General features: G+C 39.3%; 1 protein-coding gene across 1 annotated transcript in view; it reads right to left on the bottom strand.

Annotated features, from left to right (window-relative positions):
• The window catches only part of fam210b (family with sequence similarity 210 member B), a 54,853-nt gene that overhangs the window by 12,460 nt on the left and 16,340 nt on the right, over window positions 1-26,053 (bottom strand). The window contains exon 2 of the mRNA XM_036571436.1: window positions 25,480-25,652. Coding sequence (XP_036427329.1) covers window positions 25,480-25,652 — 173 coding nt within the window. The remainder of the gene's footprint in view (window positions 1-25,479; window positions 25,653-26,053) is intronic.

The raw sequence follows: 26,053 nt of genomic DNA, 5'->3' as shown, positions 1-26,053 counted from the left end.
AATTTTTGTTATTGTTTTGTTGCTGTTTTTGGTTATGTTGAAAATGCCACACTTTGTAGATTGGACAGTCATGGAAGGCAGTGAAACTGAGGACATATGTGCAAACAGAAAATGGAGCAATCAAGTCCCACTTGTCAGTGTGAATGTCAGGTTTGATATGACATGGCTAATAATTTCGTTAGGTTTGTGACTTGGAATTGCAATGGGTGTGGAAGTCCAGTGAAACGGCGAAAAATTGACATTTCTGAGGCAAAAACGGACCGATGTCGCGTTTCTACAGGAGACGCACTTAACAGCCGGAGAAGCAGTTAAGCTTAAAAAAGACTGGGTGGGACATGTTTTTCATAGTTTGTTTTCATCTAAACAGAATGGAGTGATAATTCTCAGAAATAAGCAGGTTAATTTCATATTGCTTAACGAAATCAAGGATAACTGGGTAGAATTATATGTATTGAGGCTCTCATGTTAAATTAGCTATGTGTAATGTGTATGTGCCAAACAAGGCTGAACCTAATTTTTTCCACGATGTGAATAAGATTTTAGGGGGTGTTAATGGGCAAATCATTCTTGCAGGGAATTTTAACCAGGTAATGGATGCTATTTTGGACAAAAGCCAATTCAAAGGACCATTACTGCCAAAAGACAGGGCTGCAATTCATATGTTAGTAGAGGATGTGGGATTAATAGATATATGGAGATTGATAAATCCGGGTGAGAGAGAATACACATTCTTCTCCAATTGTCATAAATCGTACTCTAGACTTGATTATTTTTTGATATCTAACTCTGTGACAGCTAGAGCAATAGACTGTAAAATTGGTGCTATATTTCTTTCTGACCACGCCCCAGTGGAGCTAGATATAGATTTAAGCTCAGATAAGAAACGCAAAGGAAGGTGGCGGATGAATACAACGATTTTAAAAGAGGAAGCATTCAGTATATTACTTGCAGAGGATTTAAGATCCTTTTTTGAAATCAATATAGGGAGTACAAATAAGATTTCAACTGTATGGGAGGCCTCAAAAGCGTATATAAGAGGGAAGATTATAGCCCAAACATCCAAAAGGAAAAAAGAAAGTAAAGCTAAGCTACGGAAGTTAGAAAATGAAATTTGTATATTGGAAAAAGAAGTAGCAAAACCATATACAAATAAATTGTTCCAGGAAGTGAGTAGGTTGAAATTTCAACTACATGAGATTTACAATAAAAAGGCAGAATATGCGTTATTTAGACTAAAAACAAATTATTATGAAAGTGGAGAAAAATCTGGTAAACTTCTTGCGTGGCAATTAAAAAAACAAGAGACCTCCAATATAATCCCAGCAATTAAGAAAAATCAGGAAATGGTATATTCATGTAAAGAAATAAATGAAGTTTTTCTACAGTATTATCAGAAATTGTACAGCTCAGCTTCGAATGTCACTCCTGAAGAGCTTCAAACATTTCAATGTAATATAGACCTCCCAAAGCTGTCCTTGGGGCAGGTGGAAGCATTGGATGCCCCAATAACCCTGGAGGAGGTTAGGAAGGCTATTAAAGCAATGAGAACAGGAAAGTCCCCAGGGTTAGACGGGTTTCCAGTGGAATACTATAAAAGATATATAGATATTATTGCACCAGTTCTAACGAACGTCTTCTTAGAGACCTTTAAAAATGGATCCCTCCCTATGACTTTTAATGAAGCCTTGATTTCATTGATACCCAAAAAAGATAAAGACGCTACTGATCCAGCTAGTTTTAGACCAGTTAGCTTAATAAATGTGGATTCTAAGATTCTAACTAAGCTCTTGTCCACACGCTTGGAGAAAGTACTACTTTGGACTATTACTACTGCTTGGAGAAGGTACTAATCGTACCTCTACTGATAATATGAGAAGACTGTTACATTTGTTATGGCTTAATAGGACAGTGGATGTACCAGTTATGGCCATTGCCTTGGATGCGGAAAAGGCGTTCGATAGAGTTGAGTGGGGATTAGAGAAGACAAAGAGTTAGACTGGCTTGCGATAGAACGAGAGTTGGCTGCTCCATTTCAACCCATACAAGTTCTATCACAGCAGTCAGGAAAGGCAGATATCTCAAACTCTATTATATCCTATTCTAGAGAGGTCTGAAATGCATTGCATAAAAGGTTCAAAGTGTCACAGTATATTCAACCATTTGGAAGAATCCAGAAATACGTATAGGAAAGGCAATGGTGTTCTGGAAACAATGGTTGGTTAAAGGTATTCAAAGCATAGGGGATTTATATAGGGAAGGGGTGTTTATGTCCTATAGGGAAATAACAGAAAAATATAATCTTGAAGGTAAAGGGAATTTCTGGAAATATTTACAGTTACGGAGCTGTATGGCTTCTAGGTTTCAGGGCACCATGGACACTTCTTTCTGGACTACATAGAACTACCTAACGAAAGCCGTAAGGCATCTGTGTTTTACAGAATAGCTAATGACATTGGCAATAATAATGAGAATAACTTAAAAATATTGTAATAGAGACCTAGAATGTGAAATAGAAGATGAAACATGGTTAAACATTGTGTCGAGCTCTGGGAGACACATTAGAGAAGTCAAGGGTAAATTAATTCAGTACAAAATACTGCATAGATATTATTGGACACCTTCACGATTGTATAGAATGGGGCTTATAGATAATGACCTCTGTTGGAAATGCCAAAAGGAACAGGGTACATTTGTACATTCTATATGGGAATGTGCATTTTTACGACCTTTCTGGGAAGGAATATTGAATATGCTGGGAAAATGGATTGGGAAAGTCATACTGGTGTGTCCACAGTTGTGTCTACTGGGCAACAGAGAGACTTTGACGAACTTAACCAAATGTGAATTCAGGATTGTTACTACAGGCCTGGTATCAGCCGCAAGGATAATTTTGAGACACTGGAAATCATCTGAAATACCTGACCTGAAAGAAAGGGTGGATCTGTTGATAAAAACTGCCTCTTATGAACGTATGTTAACTAGGATATCTGATCAATATGGAAAAGATAGTAAGGTATGGGAAAATCTATGGTGTAATATGGCATTTGATGTTTAACTGGAAGGCACTTTTCACACCTGCATTTCTTGTCACATGATGTTATATTTTAATTATTACCATTTATTTATTTATTTATTTATTTTCGTATCTGACTGTTTTACTGTCTAATCGAAGTGTGGAGATAAAAACCTTAATTACAAAAAAAAAAAACCATCAAAATTCTGGGGGGTCCCTGAAAATAAACTTATTATGACATTAAAGCAGGGAAAAAACAGACACTGAAATTCAAATTCAGGGAAAGGTAATCGTTTAGCTGCCTTACCCACAATTGGTGAGCTTCTGCCTTTGATATTCTTAACTAACTAGAGACGTAGCACCAATCTGCCTCAGGCTGACCCTGTAGCATATTGGTTCACTCATTTGGTCCATCAAAGCCTAGCTACTGTAACCATGCCTGGGATACCTCTGAAAAACCTAACAACATGCCACAGCATATTAGTAAATCTGAAAATTCCCAAGTTCCAAAGAGACTGGTGGAAAGAATGAATTGTTAGTCATTTTTCAAACCAAAGACAGAAGAGATGTCAATGTGTGAAAGAAAAAGTAGAAAAGAGCATTTACAGAAGAATTGTTAAGAATTTTGTTGCCATTACAGCTACTATCATACTAGTATTTTTTTACGCAACCCCTGGCTCCCCTAGAATTTAAATGCTTCAATTCTACTCCATCCAGCAAGCCAGTTCATTTTACCCCACAATAGCCACGTTTACTTGCAGCCTAATCCGTTAATAATCCGACCAATAGCTCAAACAGAATAGAATACGTCCGTGTACACACTTCAATCGGAATAGTCTAGTCCGATCGAGGCCACTCGGAATACAATTTCTATCCGATTGAACGAGGTAGGTAATCCTGTAAATAATCCGTTAAATACAAGAATAATAGCCACGTAAACGCCTGCATCCGATTACATTTCCAATTGGAACATGTAAGTACGTTCTGCGCATATGCGTTGTGTCATAGCAAAAGTTTACAACATTCAACATGGCGGGAGCAGAAACTGGTCTGCAGAGGAGACAGAGTTTATGCTTTGAACTTTAAAAGACGACGGTGGGACGGGCGTCCAGCTTATGTATCTCAGAACATGAAGTCTTCCTCTCGCCCTTCTTTAATAAGTACGTGAGGTACATTTTTCTGAGTCTGACATCATTTTAAAGCAATTAAAAACACAAGCGTGCCTGCTGAAAACTCATCTCACGCGGACTGGACCTCACGTGATGTTTGCTGTCATGGTAACGTTTACTCTATGCGGTACTCCATGCATGCGTGCCATTTTGGATCGGATTACTTGTAGTGAGCCAGAGCCGGTTTATGAGGAGCCTGGCCACTTCCTATTCCCCGCGTTATATCTGAAACAGGACTGTTAAATAGCAGAGGGCGCGCACAAGGGAGTCCTCAATGAACAGGAGTAAATAGCGCTCAACGGCTAAAAACGAAATGTCTATAATCACTTGTCCAGAACGTTTCTTTAATTTTAGAAAGTAGAAGGATGTACTTAACTAAAACAAAGAAATCTAATCTATATTTTTTTCTTTTTTCTACAGCAAACGTGTTTTGGGCAGCAGAAGGCGGGCATTACTGCTAGAGAGTGATGATTGATTGGCGAGCGGAGCAGCTCATTGGCTGTTCGCGCTCACAGATGTCTTGGACATACATGATGCACCGTTTTAAACTCCTATAACACGTTTAAAAGCTCTTAAAAATGTAATAGCAATGTTAAAATGTTTTATGCTGTTCTGTGATCAGGAAATGATTGCATTCTTTTACATTAAAAATGTTTAAGCATTTATAAACTATAATTTTGCTCAAATGCTCCATATCAACCCATTCATTTTGGACTCGCTCGGGAGCACCCTCTAGCGTTTGAGAAACCCGGAAGACATTGCAGAGTGGTAATTCTCCTCTCTACAAGTTCTCCGAGCGAGCATGTCAACAAACAGCGTGTCCCATTTCAGGTGCTGCGTCCTTCTGAGGCTGCATTGGAAGGCCGATTGCGTCACAGCGGCACGACTAGGCTGTCCCATTTCGAAGATTCCTTCATATGCGGCCAAGAAATGTGTCCTTATTTTCCATGGCAACGAAGGATCCAATGGGTGCATCCTTCGCCAGCCAACTTATCCCGAGTTTCATTGCTTGCAGGCAAGGATTCGAGAACGTGGCGGCATCAACAGAGAAGCGAACGACGGCTGAAGAGTACACTTTTAAAAATAGATTAAATATATAAATGTAAGTATTGGGTTTAAACTGAGGTGAACAGCTAACGGTACAAATGTTTTTTAAAAAAAAAATAAAAAAAAAAGGAGCATCTGAAAAGGAAACTTGTCAGCTCACTGGATGAAGTTACATCTCGGAAAGGTACGCCGCGTCCCAAGTCGCATACCAGCACACTAAATAGTGTGTAAAAATAGCGCACAGAAGTACACACACACAATTCTTTGTCTTTTCTAGTTTGGTAATGCGGCCTTCCGCACATTAACAGGGGTTGTACAAATCTCCTCTTTTGTGTTCGGTTTTAGAAATCAGTAACAATTCACTCTTTCCATTGTTCTCTTGAGAAACTGGGCAAGTTTTCAAATTTATAAATATGCCATGGCATAATGTAACATTTTTCATAGGTATCCCTGGCATAGTTAGGGGTCCAAGCACCTTTAGGTGCGTAGAACCCTATTGTTTCTTCTTATTATTATTAGGGTTCAAGCATGCAATGCATTGAACCCTATTGAAATTGTCAAGATTTTTCTTCTTATTATTATTATTATTTTTCTGCCCTGAAACGGAATGCACAGCCCAAACCGTAAGTCCTAGAGACACCAAACTTGGTCAATAGGTAGTAGTCCCTCCCGCTACTCAGGCGCAAGAAATCAGCCCAGTCGGCCACAAGGGGGCGCTACAGCACAGGCCAACGCGTTTGGGTCTGTATCTCCTAAACCAGATTTTTGCCAGACAAGCCATATTTTTTTCCTGATTCTATGGGTCCAAATAAACCATTTGGCTATTTTGATTATTAAGCTCCGCCCACTTAGATTTTTCGCAATACTGCAAAATGTGCGAAACCTACTTTTGTGTACTAGTCCTCCAATCTTTGCCCAATCCTGATGTGTTTGATGTCAAAAAATTCAGAAGAATGTCCTGGTCAATAATTATCAAAAACATTTTAAGTTTTCCATACAACATGGCGGCCATATGCAAATGAACCCCTCTGGATAAATTCAAAATAATTCAGAATTAATTGAAAAATCTGTAACTCAAGAATTCTTCAGCCAAAAAATTTCAAACTTGACTGGCCATGTCAGTAGCCCATTCTGAGGTAGCCATTCGATTTTTGTGCGCATAAGTAATTAGGGGGCGGAGCAACAAAAACAGGGCATTTTCTCTGCCTCTGAACATCCGATCAAGCTGAAACTTGGCATCCAGCATCCTCTCGCCAGTCTACAAGTGTGCATTTAAAGACGTTTGGATACATCGAAATTTGTGGTCGCCATCGGCCAATAAGCATTCAGCAGGCCATTTGACAGGCTTATCATTGACCAATCATGACGAAACTTGAATGATGTCTATATGTAGCAACTTTCTAACAACCAGTCGAGTTTCAAAAGATTTGACCACTGGGGGGTGCTATTTCAAAAAATTACACATTATTACATGTTATTACAATATTATTACAATTTTCGCCTACAGCCTATTGTATTACCATGTGACAAACAATTTTGCTAATACATATTTATTAAAAATCTGTATCCTTTTTTTGTAATAGATAAATGTTTCAAAACCCTACTTTTTGAACTAGTCTCTGGATTTTGATCCAATCTTTTCAAAATTGGTCTAGAACAATTCTTTGGCCTCTCTAAGTAAATAATTATCAAAAACATTTTGACTTTTCTACTCAGGGTCATGTGGATCAATCAATTATTTCCTGCATACGTGGCATTGTTAGCTCGATTAGCTATAACTCACCAGTCATTGGTCAGATCATGTCCAACCTTTGAGGATTTATACATATTGAGATTCTAATAGAGTATGCCAAGTTTGGTCCAGATTGGCCTTTGGGTGTGCCTTAGCACTCAAAAACACTGAAAAATCAATTAAAATGCTATTACAATGTTATTACAAGGTCCACATATAAACAATTGGTGTCATGTGACTCAGTCCACTACGATGAACAACTTTCTAATTACATGTTATGTCAAAAATTGCACTGCTTGTCTTTTATTTTGGCTTATTCATTCAAAGATTTCACTATACAAAGACTTACTATACAAAGGCTTGAGGCCTGTTTAGGCCTAATATAATAAAAGGCTTGAGGCCTTTTTAGGCCTAATGGGCGAAACCAAAAGCTTGAGGCCTTTTTAGGCCTAAAGGCCTAAACCAGAAGCTTGAGGCCTTTTTAGGCCTAATGGGCTAAACCTGCAGAAGGTCCCGTACTGCTGTTGCGTGCTTGAACCCGCTCATTGCCGCTCGTGGCTATATTTATTATTCTTTTTCTCCTGAAAAACGTGTTGTGGAGAACAGACCGTAAGGCCTAGAGACACCAAACTTGGTGGGTAGATGTAGTTTGTATGCATCTCGCGAGGCAACAAATATGACCCAGATTGGCCAAAGGGGGGCGCTATAGAGCATCAAAACACGTTTTGCTTCATAACTTCTACACCATGATGTGTAGAGACAAAATTCTTTTTTTGCCTGATTCCTTGGGTCAAGCCAAATAACTTTGCAATTTGGACCATTTAGCTCCGCCCACTTAGATTTTTTGCTAATTTGCATAACATGCAAAACCTACTTTTGCGAACTAGTTCTAGGCTTTTCACTCAATCCTCATGTATCTGGTATCAAAAAATTCAGAAGATTCTGAAGGTCAATAATTATCAAAAAAATATTGTTTTGTAAACAATATGGCTGCCATATGCTAATGAACCCTTCTGAAATAGCTCATAATTCATTTAAAACTCTATAAGTGGAGAATGCTTCTGCCAACAACATTGAAACTCGACTTGCACATTTAAGACAAGATTCTGTGGTAGCATGTCAATTTTGGTGGGCATACGTCATTAGGGGGCGGGGCAATTGTCAATTAACTGTTTCTCAGCATCCGTGGATCCAATTGAGCTGAAACTTGGCATGTAGCATCTACTAAAAAGACTATAAGTGAATCTTGAAGGATAATTTGATTCATTGAAATTTATGGCCGCCATCAGCCAATCAGCATTAAGCAGGCTTTTGACAGGCTTAACATTGACCAATCATGACGAAACTTGAATGGTGTCTACATGTAGCCCCTTTCTAACAACCAGTGAAGTTTCAACAGATTTGGCCACTGGGGGGTGCTATTCATAAAAAATCATATATTATTACATGATATAAACATATTATTACTATTTTTGACACAAACTCTTTATGAATCTCATGTAGTACAGTATGCCAAACAATTTTACCATTGCATGTTTATTATAAAAATGCATAGTTTTTCTGTAATCGTTAACTCTTTGAAAACCATGCTTTTCGAACTAGTCTCTGAGTTTTGATCCAAACTTCTCGAATTTGGTCTAGAAATACTCTGTGGCCTCTCTAGGTAAATAATTATCAAAAAAATATTGACTTTTTCACTCAACCTGTTGTTGCTCCATCAATACATCACTGCGGCCATGGCATAGCCAGCTTGATTTGCTATAACTCATCAGTCTTTGGTTGTATCATGTCAAAACTTTGAGCACTTATATATATTGAGACTCAGACAGGGTTTGCAAAATTTGGTCCAGATATGACCTTTAGAGGGCGCCTTAGCTGTCAAAAACCTCAAAAATCATTAAAGATGCTATTACAGTGTTATTACAAAGTCTACAGATAAACACATGGTGCCATTTGATTCAGTTCACTGACCTGAATAACTTTGTAATTACATGTTATGTCAAATATTTCACTCCTTGTGTAGTATTTTGAATTATTCCTTCAACAATTACAGCTTATTATACTAAGGTCAAAAGATCAGTCTGAACATAACTCAGTGAACAGTTTTGATCAAGTTCCCTGATTAATTATCATAATATGTGGAGACCTTTTGACCAATGCTAAACCACTTTCAGTGAGCTCCTCTGTGCCAAAAGGGCCCCTTATGAGTGCACTGGGTCTCATTATGGCCTGATTATCAAAGCCTTAAACATGGAGAAACAAAACCCCATGCAAACACAACTATGACAGATATTTTACCATTACTCATGTATTTTTGACATCTATGTTGATAATCCTTTGCATGTTCTACAAACCTTTGTAGATCAGTCCATAGAAATGTAAACATATGTTGAAAATAAAATGGTTCATGACAAATGAAGGCCTGTTGATAAACTCAGACTTCTTTTCAGCCTCTCTGCCTCGAAGGCCCAAACTGTGTTAGGCCTTATTAGGCCTATTTGGAGAAGCTAACTTCTCAAAACTGGTCTAGAAATACTCTGTAGCCTCTCTAGGTAAATAATTATCCAGCACATTTTCCATTTTTTGCTAATTGTGGTTTCCCTCCATCACTAAATCATTGTGGCCATAGCGTTGCTAGCTTTAATTGCTATAACTCATCAGTCCTTGGTCCGATCATCTCAAAATTGTAAGTATGTTTATAAATTGAGACTCTGATGTGGCTTGCAAAATTTGATCCTGATTGGCCAATAGGGGGCGCTTTAGCACTCAAAAACATCTAAAATCTTTAAAAATGTTGTTACAACAATACTACGAAGTCTACAGATAAATAACAGGTGTCATTTGATTCAGTTCACTGGTCTGAATAACTTTGTAATTACATGTTGTGTCATAAATTGGACTCCTTCTCTGGTATTTTGAATTATTCATTTAAAGGCTACAGCTTGTAATACCAAAGTTCAAAATATACAAAGTTCCCTGATCAATTTTCATAACATTTGAAGACCTTTGGACCAATTTTGACCCACTTTCACTGAGGTCCTTTATGCTTGAAGGGGTCCATTGGGTCCATTGGGTCTGTTTATGTCATCCTTATCAAAGGTTTTAACATGGAGAAACAAAATACTTTGCAAACGCAACAAAGACAGAAATTGTTACCATTACTCATGTATTCCTTCAAACCTTTGTATATCAGTAAATTGAAATATAAACATATATTAGGTTTTAAAGCCCATGCTCATTGTTCATGACAAATGAAGGCCTGTTGATGAACTCTGATTTCTTTTTGGCCTCTCTTCCTCGAAGGCCCAAAGTGTGTTAGGCCTTATTAGGCCTATTAGGCTCAAAGTGCATAAGAGCTTCTTGGGCTTATGCGTGCTTGGACCCGCTCATTGCCGCTTGCGGCTATACTTCTTATTATTCTTTTTCTTCCCTGAAACGGAACGCACAGCCCAAACCGTAAGTCCTAGAGACACCAAACTTGCTCAATAGGTAGTAGTCCCTCCCGCTACTCAGGCGCAAGGAATCAGCCCAGTCGGCCACAAGGGGGCGCTACAGCACAGGAAAATCAATTTTGCCTCATAACTCCTAAACCAGATTTTTGCCAGCTAAGTCATATTTTTTTCCTGGTTCCTTGGGTCCAAACAAACAACTTTGCCATTTGGACCATTTAGTTCCGCCCACTTAGATTTTTGCCAAATATGCGAAACCTACTTTTGCGAACTAGTCCTACAATTTTCAGCCGATCCTCATCTATTTGGTGTCAAAAAATTAAGAAGAGCCTGAAGGTCAATAATTATCAAAAACATTTTGAGTTTTCCATACAGCATGGCTGCCATATGCAAATGAACCCTTCTGAATAAATTCAAAATAATTCAGAATTAATTGAAAAATCTGTAACTCAAGAATCCTTCAGCCAAAAAATTTCAAACTTGACTGGCCATGTCAGTAGCCCATTCTGAGGTAGCCATTCGATTTTTGTGCGCGTAAGTAATTAGGGGGCGGAGCAACAGAAACAGGGCATTTTCTCTGCAGCTGTACATCCGATCAAGCCAAAACTTTGCATGCAGCATCCTCTGGCCAGTCCACAAGAGCTCCTTTAAGGACAATTGGATATGTTTAAATTTGTGGTCGCCATCGGCCAATAAGCATTCAGCAGGCCTTTTGACAGGCTTATCATTGACCAATCATGATGAAACTTGACTGGTGTCTATATATAGCCACTTCCTAACAACCAGTCGAGTTTCAAAAGATTTGACCACTGGGGGGCGCTATTCATAAAAATAAACATATTATTACATGTTTTTACTATACTATTACAGTTTGGATGAAAAGTCTATATGAGTCCATTGTAGTACATTATGCCAAACAATTTTGCCAATGCATCTTTATTACAAAACTGTATAGTTTTTTTGTGATTGCTAACTGTTTGAAAACCATACTTTTCGAACTAGTCTCTGGATTTTGATCACATCTTTTCGAACCTGGTCTAGAACAATTCTGTGGCATCTCTAGGTAAATAATTATCAAAAGCATGTTGAGTTCTACAAACCAGTGTAGATCAGTACATATGAATATAAACCTATACTGTGTTTAAAGACCTCTGATTGTTGTTTATGGCAACTGAAGGCCTATTGATGAACTGACTTCCTTTCAGTTCTATTCACTCTGCCTATAAGTAAGACCCACAGCTTGAGGCCTTTTTAGGCCTATTGGGCTAAACGAAAAGCTTGAGGCCTTTTTAGGCCTAATGGGCTAAACCAAAAGCTTGAGGCCTTTTTAGGCCTAATGGGCCAAACCTGCAGAAGGGCCCATACTGCTGTTGCATGCTTAAACCCGCTCATTGCCGCTTGCGGCTATATTTAGGGGTCCAAGCACCTTTAGGTGCATGGAACCCTATTGCTTTTGCTCGGATTTTTCTTCTTCTTCTTCTTCTTCTTATTCTTTTTCTGCCCTAAAACGGTTTGTGGAGAAGACACCGTAAGTCATCCAAAGACCAAACTTAAGGGTAGGTGTAGTTTCCCACCCACTACTCAGGCAACTGAATGGACCCCGGTTGGCCTGATGGTGGCGCTATAGAGCAACATTTTTGCCCATATCTCCTGAACCATGCGGGCTACCTTCAAAATTCTTGCTTCTACATAATCCTTGCTTTATTCTACATCAACGCTCCACTGCAAGTTTTTAGCTCCACCCCCAAATTTATCATCATAATTGGCAAAATATGTGACATCTACATTTTTCTACTAGTCTGAGGTTTTTCAAGATATCAACACAATATTGGTCTCAAAATGTTCAGGGGAGTCTGGAGGTCAAGAATTATCAAAAAAATTTTAATATTTGTAAACAGTATGGCTGGCACGTGCCAATTAAGCCCCTCTGGGTTTGGCTTAATTCACATAAATGGCTACAGATCGAGAATGCTTTGGCCAATTCACATCAAACTTATCAGTCCTGTACCCCACATGATTCTGTGGAAGCCCACCAAGGTTGATACCAATTCTTCAATAGGGGGCGCTATAACAGCCAAAAATCTGTTTCTCAGCAACCGCTTGGCCAATTGAGCTGAAACTTTGCGTGCTGTATCCATGGCCTAATATTTACAAGATCTATTAAGGACAATTGAATCATTTGACAAATGTGGCCGCCATTGGCCAATAAGCTTTCAACAGGCATTTGGAGGGCTTAGCATTGGCCAATCATCACAAAAATTATATCATGTGTCCACATAGGCAATCTCTAATAGCCTATAAAGTTTGACCTCAATTGGCCATGAGGTGGCGCTATAGAGTATAAACGAGAATAAGTCCTCTAAATTTTATCATATATTAAAATAAATCAATAAATATTATTGCTTACACTGAGCATGACATTTTATCCAATACAAGTCTTTTAAAATTCTGTAAAGTTTTTCTTTGATTGATCAATGTTTGAAAATTGAGCTTTTCGAACTAGTCTGTGGATTTTAAAACAACTGTTTCAATTTTGGTCTTAAAACAATCTGTGGAGTCCGTAGGTAAATAATTATCAAAAAAACCTTGACTTTATTGCAAAGAACAGCCATGAGACACCAATGAATCTGTTCAGCCTGGCCTTTTCTGACTTAGGGGGCTATAGATTCTTTAGTTTTTAGGTGATTGTGATAAATCTTGGTAAACACATTGGTACATTACTGTTTTCTGATGAAACATGCAAAGTTTCTTTTAAAATGATTATCATAAGCCCTTACAATACTTAATTTAGTGCGTAATTATTAAAATGTCATTATATTCTTCTATGAATGAAATAAAGAAAAGATAATGGTTTTAAATTACACATCTTATTAACGTCTAAAACATTGCAATTGTATGTCTGTTCCAAAATTGCACAGGAAATGTGGAAATTTGAGTTAAAGCCAGGATGGCCACATAATTAATAAGGGTAATATCTTTTCTACCCAGCAGAGGGAGCATCAGCATTAAATGCAAATTATGACTTCAAACATACTTATAGTCATAGTCTTTGCAACATCTATATGGCGGCAAAGGAACTTTCTGAATTTTATGTATTCCACTGAGCCAAGCGATTTTGCTTATACAAGTCTTTTAAAAAAATCTATTGTTTTTCTATAAATCATCAGAGTTTGAAAACTGATGTTTTCATACTGCTTACTGAAATGTTTTTGCAACATCTCAAACTTGGTCTCTAAACAACCGTCAAAGTCTCAAGATCAATAATTATTTAAAAAACCTTGGCTTTTAAGCACAATGTTATGGATCAATCAGTTTGGTCCAGCCGATTCAGAAACAAGGGACCACAAATCTGTCACTTATGATCTGATTGTGACCAAAAATGATATATACATTGCAAATAATCAGCTGAGGAAACCTATGACATTTGGTTTGAATTGGCTTAAGTTGGCTCTTACAATGCTCAATGTGCTGCCAACAATCTAAAATGTAATTATTCCTGTCTAAGATTAAAATAAAGACATGATTATTGTTTCAAATCATGCATCTTAATGACACATTAATACTTTGCATAATGTGTAGGTTGTACTGCACAGGAAATCCTATAATTTGATTTCAGCAAATTTTGGTCAGATTTTTCTCTGGCCACCAGAGGGAGCCAAATCAGTAACTGCACGTCATTGTTGACATATACATGGAAAGCTTTACTGTATGTCTTTAAGCGAAGAGCATTTCTGAATGTTATGTTTTTCACTAAGCCTAACAATTTTGCAAATACAAGTCTTAAAAAACTACCACAGTTGAAAAAAGATGGAGAATAGACATTTCTTACTAATTCTTGAGTTTAAATCAAATTAAATTTTTCTTAAAACAATCATATTGAAAATATCATGACTTAAGCACAGTGTGGCTGAAGATTTGAATAATTTGGTGTGAATTGACTTATTCTGCCATAAAAGGCTAAAAGTACACCAATAATTGTCTGAATATAACCAAATTGACAAATATACAAAATGTCAAACTGACAGTGTATTATGATTTTGTTTGAAATTATACACTGCTCAAAAAAATAAAGGGAACACTTAAACAACACAATATAACTCCAAGTAAATCAAACTTCTGTGAAATCAAACTGTCCACTTAGGAAGCAACACTGATTGACAATCAATTTCACATGCTGTTGTGCAAATGGAATAGACAACAGGTGGAAATCATTGGCGATTAGCAAGACACACTCAATAAAGGAGTGGTTCTGCAGGTGGGGACCACAGACCACTTCTCAGTACCTATGCTTTCTGGCTGATGTTTTGGTCACTTTTGAATGTTGGTGGTGCTTTCACACTCGTGGTAGCATGAGACGGACTCTACAACCCACACAAGTGGCTCAGGTAGTGCAGCTCATCCAGGATGGCACATCAATGCGAGCTGTGGCAAGAAGGTTTGCTGTGTCTGTCAGCGTAGTGTCCAGAGCCTGGAGGCGCTACCAGGAGACAGGCCAGTACACCAGGAGACGTGGAGGAGGCCGTAGGAGGGCAACAACCCAGCAGCAGGACCGCTACCTCCGCCTTTGTGCAAGGAGGAACAGGAGGAGCACTGCCAGAGCCCGGCAAAATGATCTACAGCAGGCCACAAATGTGCATGTGTCTGCACAAACGGTTAGAAACCGACTCCATGAGGATGGTATGAGGGCCCGACGTCCACAGATGGGGGTTGTGCTCACAGCCCAACACTGTGCAGGACGCTTGGCATTTGCCAGAGAACACCAGGATTGGCAAATTCGCCACTGGCGCCATGTGCTCTTCACAGATGAAAGCAGGTTCACACTGAGCACATGTGACAGACGTGACAGAGTCTGGAGACGCCGTGGAGAGCGATCTGCTGCCTGCAACATCCTTCAGCATGACCGGTTTGGCAGTGGGTCAGTAATGGTGTGGGGTGGCATTTCTTTGGAGGGCCGCACAGCCCTCCATGTGCTCGCCAGAGGTAGTCTGACTGCCATTAGGTACCGAGATGAGATCCTCAGACCCCTTGTGAGACCATATGCTGGTGCGGTTGGCCCTGAGTTCCTCCTAATGCAGGACAATGCTAGACCTCATGTGGCTGGAGTGTGTCAGCAGTTCCTGCAAGATGAAGGCATTGAAGCTATGGACTGGCCCGCCCGTTCCCCAGACCTGAATCCAATTCAGCACATCTGGGACATCATGTCTCGCTCCATCCACCAACGTCACGTTGCACCACAGACTGTCCAGTAGTTGGCGGATGCTTTAGTCCAGGTCTGGGAGGAGATCGCTCGGGAGACCATCCGCCACCTCATCAGGAGCATGCCCAGGCGTTGTAGGGAGGTCATACAGGCACATGGAGGCCACACACAATACTGAGCCTCATTTTGACTTGTTTTAAGGACATTACATCAAAGTTGGATCAGCCTGTAGTGTGTTTTTCCACTTTAATTTTGTGTGTGACTCCAAATCCAGGCCTTCATTGGTTAATAAATTTGATTTCCATTGATGATTTTTGTGTGATTTTGTTGTCAGCACATTCAACTTTGTACAGAACAAAGTATTCAATGAGAATATTTCATTCATTCAGATCTAGGATGTGTTATTTGAGTGTTCCCTTTATTTTTTTTTGAGCAGTGTACTACTCAATAGTCCCAGTAATTGCAAGGTGGAACCTAATTCCCAATGGGGTGGTGCTAGGTTCCTTATTGCTCTAGACCGATAAATTCTCTCAAAAAAAAGGTCTGCTGTGGGCCTCTTGTAGCTCACCATGAAAACATCCGCCTTTGAAGATTAAGGTTGTGGGTTTGATTTCCTGTACTGGTGTTGGATGGTGCTGTAGCAGTTGTTGTGAACACATGCTTAATTATCTTAATCTTAATGAAGGGTCTTTCTTAAAAATCCAAAGATTTGCTGCCTTTGTTTATGCTGCTACTTTGTCCTAAAATGGTGCGTGGTTCCTTGTTGCGTCCTTTTAATAAATTGTTTCAAAAACTGCAGATTTGCCACAGACGTCGTGTGGCTCAGCGTTAGAGCCTCCGCCTTTAAACTCGAGGGTCGTGGGTTCGAATCGCCGTCAGGGATGTTAAAATAAGTTGCGTACATTGTAGCAGATGTATCAGCTAGTGGCCTTAATCATAGGAAAAGGAGAACTTTCTTAAAAATCTGAAGATCTGCTGCAGTCTACGACCAGGGGCCACTGCTTTACTCCTCAAGGTCTTCCAGGTGCTTGGACCCCGCAGATTGCCGCTTGCGGCTATATTTAAAGTTGCTATTTTATAAAGTATCAAATGGGTGAACCAACTTGTTACAGTGCCACCCTGAGGTCAACCAGTGCAGCATAACTAGTTAGTTAAAAATATCAAAGAAATAAGATGTGCTTGAAGTAGGCTGAATAAAGAGGCTTCCCTGGATTTGTATCTGAGTGTCTGTTTTAACCTAACAGTCGCTCAGCATTTGCCTCACAAGGTCACAGAAGAGGGTCAAGTGCTAAAGTCTGTAATGTGTCCTCAGCTGTAATCCTCACTGCTGAGTTCCAAGCTTTCTTTTGAAGCAATACTGAAACAAACACTGGAAGCTTCACCGGACTGTGGACAAGTGGAAATAAAATTTCTATATGTAGTTACAATTATCCTTTTCCTTATTTCAAGTCTTAAGTGTATACTTTGGCATTTGTACCTCTACAAGGCCTGTAGCAAGTTTACTGTGGTGCTTGGAGGGTGACTGTTCCTTGAGAAGGTTGTTGTGATTGAGACAACAACTTTGTGTCCATCTCCAATATCTTCAATTAGAGACATGGAGTCTTGCCTTGAGGTTGCAAAAGAGAATTTGTAGAGATTATTTGAGACTACTCAAGGCCTTGCACTTAAAGTTAACAAATGAACAATGCCTGAATTTAACCAATGACATTGTGCCTAGCTGCAAGAAGTAATGTCTGTTACATCCAAGTTACTGTCAGAATAGTTTTTGATCTGCGATGATAAATCAGCAATTGTAAACACAGTTTGTCTAATTTACATATAAATTGCACACTGTTATAACCTATAGTAGAGCTTCAGCGTCTGCAGCAGGTGCCATGCACTCACGATCAACGATGTAGTCACGCCTCTACAATACACTAATTTTATTCATTGAAAAAAACCCACTGCATGCCATTTTACATTGCATAAATATCTTAAGCACATTTTCCACCCACTTACTCTTTTTAAGATTTTACAATGCTGAAAAGTGCTTTTCCTGTTCTCGCTTTTGGCATTTTCTTGTTATCTTTTGGGGTACCACCGTAACAGAAATTATAGTGTTTTTCATTCATTTACAAATTGTTTATCCTAGTCATCCTCCTTTGACATCTTGAATAGTGGTGGTAACTTACAAAAACTAAAAAATGTTACACAGTACACAATTCCTTTCACACTACACAGAACTAGGGGTGCAACGATTATTCGACTTAGCTGGCAACTAATTTGATAGTCGATTAGTTGGTGGCATCATTTTGTGTCTTTCTCGCGCTCACTAGTAATGTTTTGACATTACCGCTTACTGGAGAATTGACAAAAGCACGATGGCAGGCTCAGGAACAAGATCCTCAGAAGTGTGGGAGCATTTCACACTTAACTCAGAAAAAAGGTTGTCATTTGTGTTATTTGTGAAGTCGACCATAGCTGGCTATGGGAGCACATCCTCCATGCTGGAGCACCTTAAGAGGAAACACGTCAGCTCAATGGATGAAGAAGATTCATATCGGTAAGATATGCCCGTCCCAAACCGTACACTAGTAGTTTCCTGTTTTTCAAAGTTACTGGCGGGAGTGTTTGCTATTTCCTCTGCTCTATTTTGCTTCTTTTGCGGCTTTTTGCATTTTCAATTCAATGTTGCATATTACTTGCAATTAATTACAACCACCGACCTTTGAAAGTCACTTCTTCTCTCATTGGATTCGTGAGACCCCTGGAAAGGACTCGATTCAGCCGACGAAACAACATGAGTATCAATATGGCACACCGCGAGCTGTTGCTTTGCTCTGAGTGCAGCATGTTTACTTACGCTTCTCTCTCCATCACTAGTGACAGCAGTGTAATTAGCTTTGTTTGTGAGAAGTATAAGTTAGTTTCGTGCTTGACAGAGAAGATTATACACTTAAAAGTGTGCATCTGGAAGTTAGAAAAGAGCAGGGCTAAATCAGCAGGGCTCAGACTCACTGAGAGAAGCTCCAGGTGCCTCAGGGAGAGCTAGCATGCCCTCGACTCCGGTAGTAGAGCCCTCACAGTGGGCTGAATGTGTGGCGTCTCAGCAACATAGCCGCAAAGCTAAAGCTAAAGCTACACCACGCAAGCACCACTCATCTCCCATTCACATGTCCAACAGGTTTGCCCCATGCAGTGAGACACCCTCTGAGACACCTGTTGAAAGAGCTCTGGTTATAGGTGATTATATTTTATGGCACGTGAAAATAGTTTCTCCCTCTATTCAAGGATAGTCAATCATGTAGGTACTAAAGATGTTCATCTGCGGCAGTCAGAAATAACTAAAGATAACATTAAGGAGGTGTGTAAATTAGCCCAGACAATGTTCAATGCTGTAATATGTTCTGGCCCCATCCCAGTTTGACGTAGTGCCGAAATCTACAGCAGGTTATGGTTGCTGAACTGCTAGCTGTCCAAGTGGTGCTCAGAAAACAAAGTGGTAGATAATTGGTCTACTTTTGAGGGCAAGCCTGGTCTTTTGAGTCGGGATGGTATCCACCCCTTGCGGGGGGGTACTGCTCTCATTTCAAGTAGCATAGCTCCTAGTCTCTCAGACAGCAGTCAGCGTAGGACAGTCAGTCGCTGACAAACCAGGGCCGAGGCCAGGCAGCAGACAAACAGGCTAAACTGACCATCTGCGAGCTGCCTTGAGACACCACATAGGTTCCACCCAATTGAGACTGTGTCTGTTCCCCGAATAAAACAACGCATCAAAAATCCTTGAAAAGTTTGCTCTAGTAACTTGATTACTATCAGACCAGTTATACCAGTTTGCAGTGACAGCACATTCGGTCTAAAACTAGGGCTGCTTAACATGTCAAGTCAAAGTTTATTTATATTGTGCTTTTTACAACAGGTATTGAAACAAAGCAGCTTTACAGAAAAATCTGGGTCCAAGCCCCCATGAGCAAGCCAATGGCAACAGTGGCAAGGAAAAACTCCCTAAGAGCAAGAGGAAGAAACCTTGAGAGGAACCAAGACTCAAAAGGGGAACCCATCCTCTTCTGGTTGACACCGGATAGCAAACAGCATTAGTATAAAATATTAGAATACAAAACGGGGAAAAACAGGCAGACCAATAGTTAATTAGATAGTTTGAGTTTATGCAGCAGCAGCAGCAGCATCATCATCAGGAGCGTCTGTTCATGAAGGTGAGGTTTGCACAGCCTTGTACAGCAAGAAGCTCAATCGTGGTCAAAACGGTCCAGGAGACTGAAACGGTCCAGAAGGCTGGCAGGCAGTGGGCACCCGATCAAGGCAGAAGAAGCAACAGCATCAGACCGCACAGGATGGGGAGTTGTTCAACTCGGCAAAGAAAAGGAAAACACAAAGAGTTAGTTCTGTAAAGAGTGACTGATCACAGATTACAGGATTAACAGAATGCAGCACAGGCTCTGGCAGGTCTAAATATTATAGCCTAACTAAAAGGGAGAAACCAGAAAGGTAACAGAGACATGAGGACTCCCTGAGATGTCAGCGTCCCTCCGCTCCACCGTCAGCAAACTTGAGTGAACGCGCGAGAGCAGCGAGACAACAGCACCAATACTTCCAGTTTACCATAGTACTCTATGTACATGAACCCCCAGATCTGCACCTTTTATCTAACAGGGAAAACTAATTTCCAAAGCCTTGACTAAACAAGTAAGTTTTTAGCCTAGACTTAAAGACTGAGGCTGTGTCTGAGTCCCGAACACTGACTGGAAGATTACTGCAAAGTTGGGGGGCTTTGTATGAGAATGCTATCCCCGCTGATGTAACTTTATTAATTCTAGGTACTAATAGTAAGCCAGCACATGGTTCATAGTATGAGAGAAGTTCACTCAAGTACTGAGGGGCGAGTCCGTTTAGAGCTTCATAGGTCAGTAAAAGAATTTTGTAATCAATGCGAAATTTAACTGGCAACCAGTGTAGGTTTGATAAAGCTGGACTGACTTGACTTTGACTTGACTGCTTAACATAAGATCTCTTACATGTAAGGCCGTCGTTGTAAATGAAATTATTACCAAACATGATTTCGATGCTCTGTGCCTCACAGAAACGTGGATTAGACCTGATGAATACTTTGATCTAAATGAAGCCACCCCCACAGGCTACAGTTATGCACATAGCCCTCATTTAAGCGGCCAGGGTGGAGGTATAGCAAACATTCATACAAAAGTTTTAGGCATGAGCCAGAAATTAGGCTACAAATTCTCTTCTTATGAAAGTCTTTTTCTTAATATAAGTGATCAAGGAACAAATAAGAATTCCTTTTCACTAATTACAATCTATAGGCCGCCAGGGCCGTATTCTTACAGGAATTTTCTGACTTTCTATCAAGTTTAATAACGTTTTCAAATAAAGCAATAATTGTCGGAGATTTTAATATCCACTTTGATAAACCACAAGATCCACCAAGTAAAGCATTTATACTTAGCCTCTGTAGGTTTCACTCAAAATATAAAGAAGTCCACTCGTTATTGCAGCCACACTTTAGACTTAATTCTGACCTTTGGTGTAAACTAGATCATTTAGCCATCTTCCCCCAGAGCACAGCAGTCTCAGATCATTACCTAATCTCATATGAAATTTGCTTAGTGGTAAGCTATGTTCATCACCATGCTATCGTGTTAAGCAGACTATAACTTCCTCCACAGCTGGTAGCTTTATCAGAAAACTCCCACAAGTATCAGCTGTCAGTCGCTTCCCACTGAATTAGATATTATGACCAAGTGCTTAGAAAACACTTTTTGATCTACTCTAGATAATGTGGCTCCATTAAAAAAGTAAAATAATAAGGCAGAAAAAGCTTGCCCCGTGGTACAATGATCATACTCGAGCTTTAAAACAGACTGTCAGACAACTAGAGCAAAAAAGGTGCCTGACTAAACTAGAAGTGTTCCAGCCTGCCTGGAGGGAGAGCCTTATAGACTATAGAAGAACACTTACTGCAGCACGCTCTGCCTATTTCTCCTCTCTCACTGAGAATAATAAGAATAATCCTAGATTATTAACAGTTACTGAACCCCATATGCCATTAGCCTATAGCAGCAGTGATTTTATGAATTTCTTTAGTAATAAAAATGAAAAAATGAGGCAGAAAATTCAGAACGCAGTTATTCTCTACAAATGTGCTGCGTTATAATGCCAATCTAACTCTTCAGACTACTGTAACTACTGCAGAGAGGCTGGAATCATTTACCTTACTTTAACAAAATGAACTAAAAAATATTTCCGTAAAATCTTCTACTTGTATAATAGATCTGATTCCTACAGGTTTACTCAAAGACATTTTGCCAGAAATAATCAAGCCTATTCTCTGTCAATAATAAACTCCTCTCTTAGCCTTGGCTATATCCCAAAAACTCTTAAAATAACAGTAATTACACCTCTGATTAAGAAAGCTAACCTTGATCCCTGCGAAATATCAAATTATAGACATATCTCGAATCTTCCCTTTGTATCAAAGATCTTGGAAAAAGTTGTGGCAAAACAATTAAGTTCCTATTAGCACAGGAATCTTGTACATAAAAAATTTAAGTCTGGTTTTAGGCCACATCATAGTACAGAGACAGCACTTGTGAAAATTGTAAACAATTTCTTATTATTCTCTGACTAAGGAAATGTATCTTTGCTAGTCCTCCTTGATCTTAGTGTGGCATTTGACATGATAGACCACTCTATTTTACTAGATAGACTAGAAAACCTTGTAGGAGTAACAGGAATAGCTTTTTCCTGGTTCAGATCTTACCTGAATGATCGCTATCAGTTTGTAAATGTAAATGGTGAATCATCTGTTCTTGCAAAAGTAAAGCATGGGGTTCCACAAGACTCTGTTTTAGGATCTAAATTATTCACATTATATATGCTACCACTGGATACCATTATCAGTAAACATGACATCAATTTTCACTGCTATGCCAATGACACACAGTTATATATATCAGGCAAACCAGATGATAAACTTCAACTTAGCAAGACTGAGGACTACATAAAAGACTGGATGTTGAGTAACTTTCTCCTACTTAACTCAGATAAAACAGGGGTTCTGCTTCTTGTTCCTAAAGCTGCTAGAAACAAACTATCTAATCAAACACTTAAACTTAATAGTTTCTCTAGTTGCATCAGGTACATCTGTAAAAAAAATCTTAGTGTCACGATAGATCCCGATCTGTCCTTCAATGCACATATAATGAATATTACTAGAATAGCCTTCCTGCATCTCCGCAATATTGCTAAATTAAGAAATGCAGTGTCGCTACAGGATGCAGAAAAGCTAGTTCATGCATGTATTACCTCAAGGCTGGATTACTGTAATGCCCTGGTGTCTGGATGATCCAGCAAAAGCCCTAACAAGCTTCAGTTAGTTCAGAACCCTGCAGCCAGAGTCCTCACAAGAACCAAAAACATTGACCATATCAGCGCAGTTTTATCAACCCTACACTGGTTGCCAGTTAAATTTCGTATTGATTACAAAATTCTTTTACTGACACATGAAGCTCTAAACAGACTCGCCCCTCAGTACCCGAGTGAACTTCTCTCATACTATGAACCATCACGCCTACTTAGATCACAAGGAGCTGGCTTACTATTAGAACCTAGTTACTATAAAGTTACATCAGGGGATAGAGCCTTCTCATACAAAGCCCCCCCGGCTTTGGAATAATCTTCCAGTCAGTGTTCAGGACTCAGACACAGCCTCAGTCTTTAAGTCTAGGCTAAAAACTTACTTGTTAGTCAAGGCTTTGGTAATTAGTTTTCCCTGTTAGATAAAAGGTGCAGATCTGGGGGTTCATGGACACAGAGTATTATGGTAAACTGGAAGTGTTGGTGCTGTTGTCCCGCTGCTCTCACGCATTCACTCAAGTTTGCTGACGGTGGAGTGGAGGGGCAAGGACATCTCAGGGAGCCTCATGTCTCTGTTACCTTTCTGGTTTCTCCCTTTTAGTTAGGCTGTTACAGCTAGACCTGCCAGAGCCTGTGCCGCACTCTGTTAATACTGTAATCTATGATCAGTCACTCTTTACAGAACTAACTTGCTGTGTGTTTTCTTTTTCTTTGCCGAGTTGAACAACTCCCCATCCTGTGTGGTCTGATGCTGTTGCTTCTTCTGCCTTGATCGGGTGCCCACTGCTCGCCAGCCTTCTGGACTGTTTTGACCACCATGGAGCTCAAACTATTTAATTAACCATTGCTCCACTTGTCTTTCCCTGTTTTGTGTTCTAATATTTTATACTAATGCTGTTTGCTATCTGGTGTGGACCAGAGGAGAATGGGTTCCTCTTTTGAGTCTTGGTTCATCCCAAGGTTTCTTCCTCTTGCTCTTAAGGAGGTTTTCCTTGCCACTGTCACCATTGGCTTGCTCATGGGGGCTTGGACTACTTTGTGACAACGCCTGTTGCAAAAAGCACTATATAAATAAACTTTGACTTGACTTGAAATGCTGTAAAAATAGCGCATATACCATTAGAGGTGCACTCATTAGTGTAGTATGTGAAGTACAGAAGTGTGTGGTTTGGGAGCTAATGTTAATATGAAAAGCCATCCTACATCATGTTATGAGCTGTAACATTTTCCGTTTCAAAATGTGTGTTCTCTGGTATCGTTAATGGAGTTAGAACAGAGAAACAAGTACCTATTATTTACAGCGACCCTGTTCACATTCTAAACACCATTTAGTTAAACATTATATCGTCGTCTTAGCGTCGAGGCCACCGCGGCCTTCAAATTCAGCAAACACGGAACGTTTGCGAACAGTTTTCTGTTTTTCGTGAACATTTGACACCACTCGCAAACAGTTTCAGGAGGTAGTTCTCTGCGAACATACAGGGCAGCTGGACAAAGGGTTACTGTTAAAATGAAATGTTTACACAAAATCATTCAAATTTTAACTGTTCATAGAGAACAAGTTTGCCATAAATATTCACCACTTTTCCATCCGCTCCATCAGAGTGCATCTTCTCTGCAGCGGGGAGTACCTGCTCTTAAAGGAGAGTGGGCCTCTCACAGGAGCACGGAGAGATACTGACTTTGCTCTGTTTCAGTAAAGACCTGTTATTGCAGAATTTTGTTGCAACAGAGTGTAGACAAACAGCAGAATGCACAAAACACAGACTGCACTGTTTAAGTTAAAAATTTTAATTGATTGATTTTTTTTATTTACTTGATTAAAGGAAAATTAAATTTAGATTTGTTATATTTTATTGCTGCTACTTTGCACATCCTTGGTTTTAAATTTTGACAGGAAAAAGATGTTGTAGTTTTATTTATTTTTTGTATTAGCAGAAAAATTCATTAGAACAGTTATGAAGTTATTCATTTTTATTGTCTTGATTGTTAGTTAGCAAGTGCATAAAGCAACCTCAAGCTAAATTTAAAAGCTGATGGCTACATAAGAGTTATTTGGTAACGTAGTGATTCATAATCTCAATAATCAATTATTCAATTATTCGTTTCAGAAAATGATAAATTATTCAACTATCAATTTAACCATCTGTTGCAGTCCTACACAGAACATATCAGAGATGTGCAGTACAACACCTTGGAAGGTTGCTTAGATGCTGTATATGAATGTTGCTCTTCAAACAAATATGTAATAAGTTCACACCTCACACCCACACATTACAATTACTTAAGATATATAAAACCTTTTCACAAGGTAATTTTTCCTGGTATTATTAACATGTTTGAGTTTAGTCAACATAAACATATGTGACACAAACATTAATTTCATACATCCTCTGAAAAAGAAAAAAAATGTTTGAGAGCATCACCTTTTGTTATAAATATGTAAAAAAAAAAATTTAAAGAGAGATAAATGAGAGAGGAAAAAAAACCCTCACACATCTCACCTAGACACAGCAAGGTAGAAAATTCCAAGGGAAATCAGGGATATTCCGATGTGAAATGACACACCCACAGCACCATATTCCTTAAAAACCTTCTTCAACTGCATTGTTTTACTTTGATTCTTTTCATTCTCGGGCTCTTCATCCCCCCTTTTTGGGCTCGTAGAAGGCTGTACCTAATGAGGCAGAGAATTAAAAGTGTTGAGCAAAGATATTCATATAACTAATTTCACTAACAACAAGGGTTTTAATTTAACAATAGCATTACTCGTGCAAGGTTATTGCATAAGTGCATAATGTGTACATGACGTGATTACAAGGAGGTAAAAGACTGAGATGGATAGCATTTTCTGCTTTAGTGTGCAACAGTGAAAACAATGACACCACTGACTTAATTCACTCAGTACTAGACTCCATTTTCTCACCTGTTGCATAGTTTCTCTTCAGCAAAACCTGGTATTCATCAGATGTAACTGCCTTTTTGCTAAATTAGTCAGAGGCCTAAAGCATTTGATAGAAAAGATCCCTTTTTTAGGGGCTAAAAACAAAATTCATGGAGTACATTAATGGTTACCCA

The sequence above is a fragment of the Colossoma macropomum genome, unplaced genomic scaffold, assembly GCF_904425465.1.
Source record: "Colossoma macropomum unplaced genomic scaffold, Colossoma_macropomum, whole genome shotgun sequence".
In the NCBI taxonomy this organism is placed as follows: domain Eukaryota; kingdom Metazoa; phylum Chordata; class Actinopteri; order Characiformes; family Serrasalmidae; genus Colossoma; species Colossoma macropomum.
The sequence above is the reverse complement of the archived record's forward strand: the minus strand, read 5'-3'. Positions and strand labels throughout refer to the sequence as shown.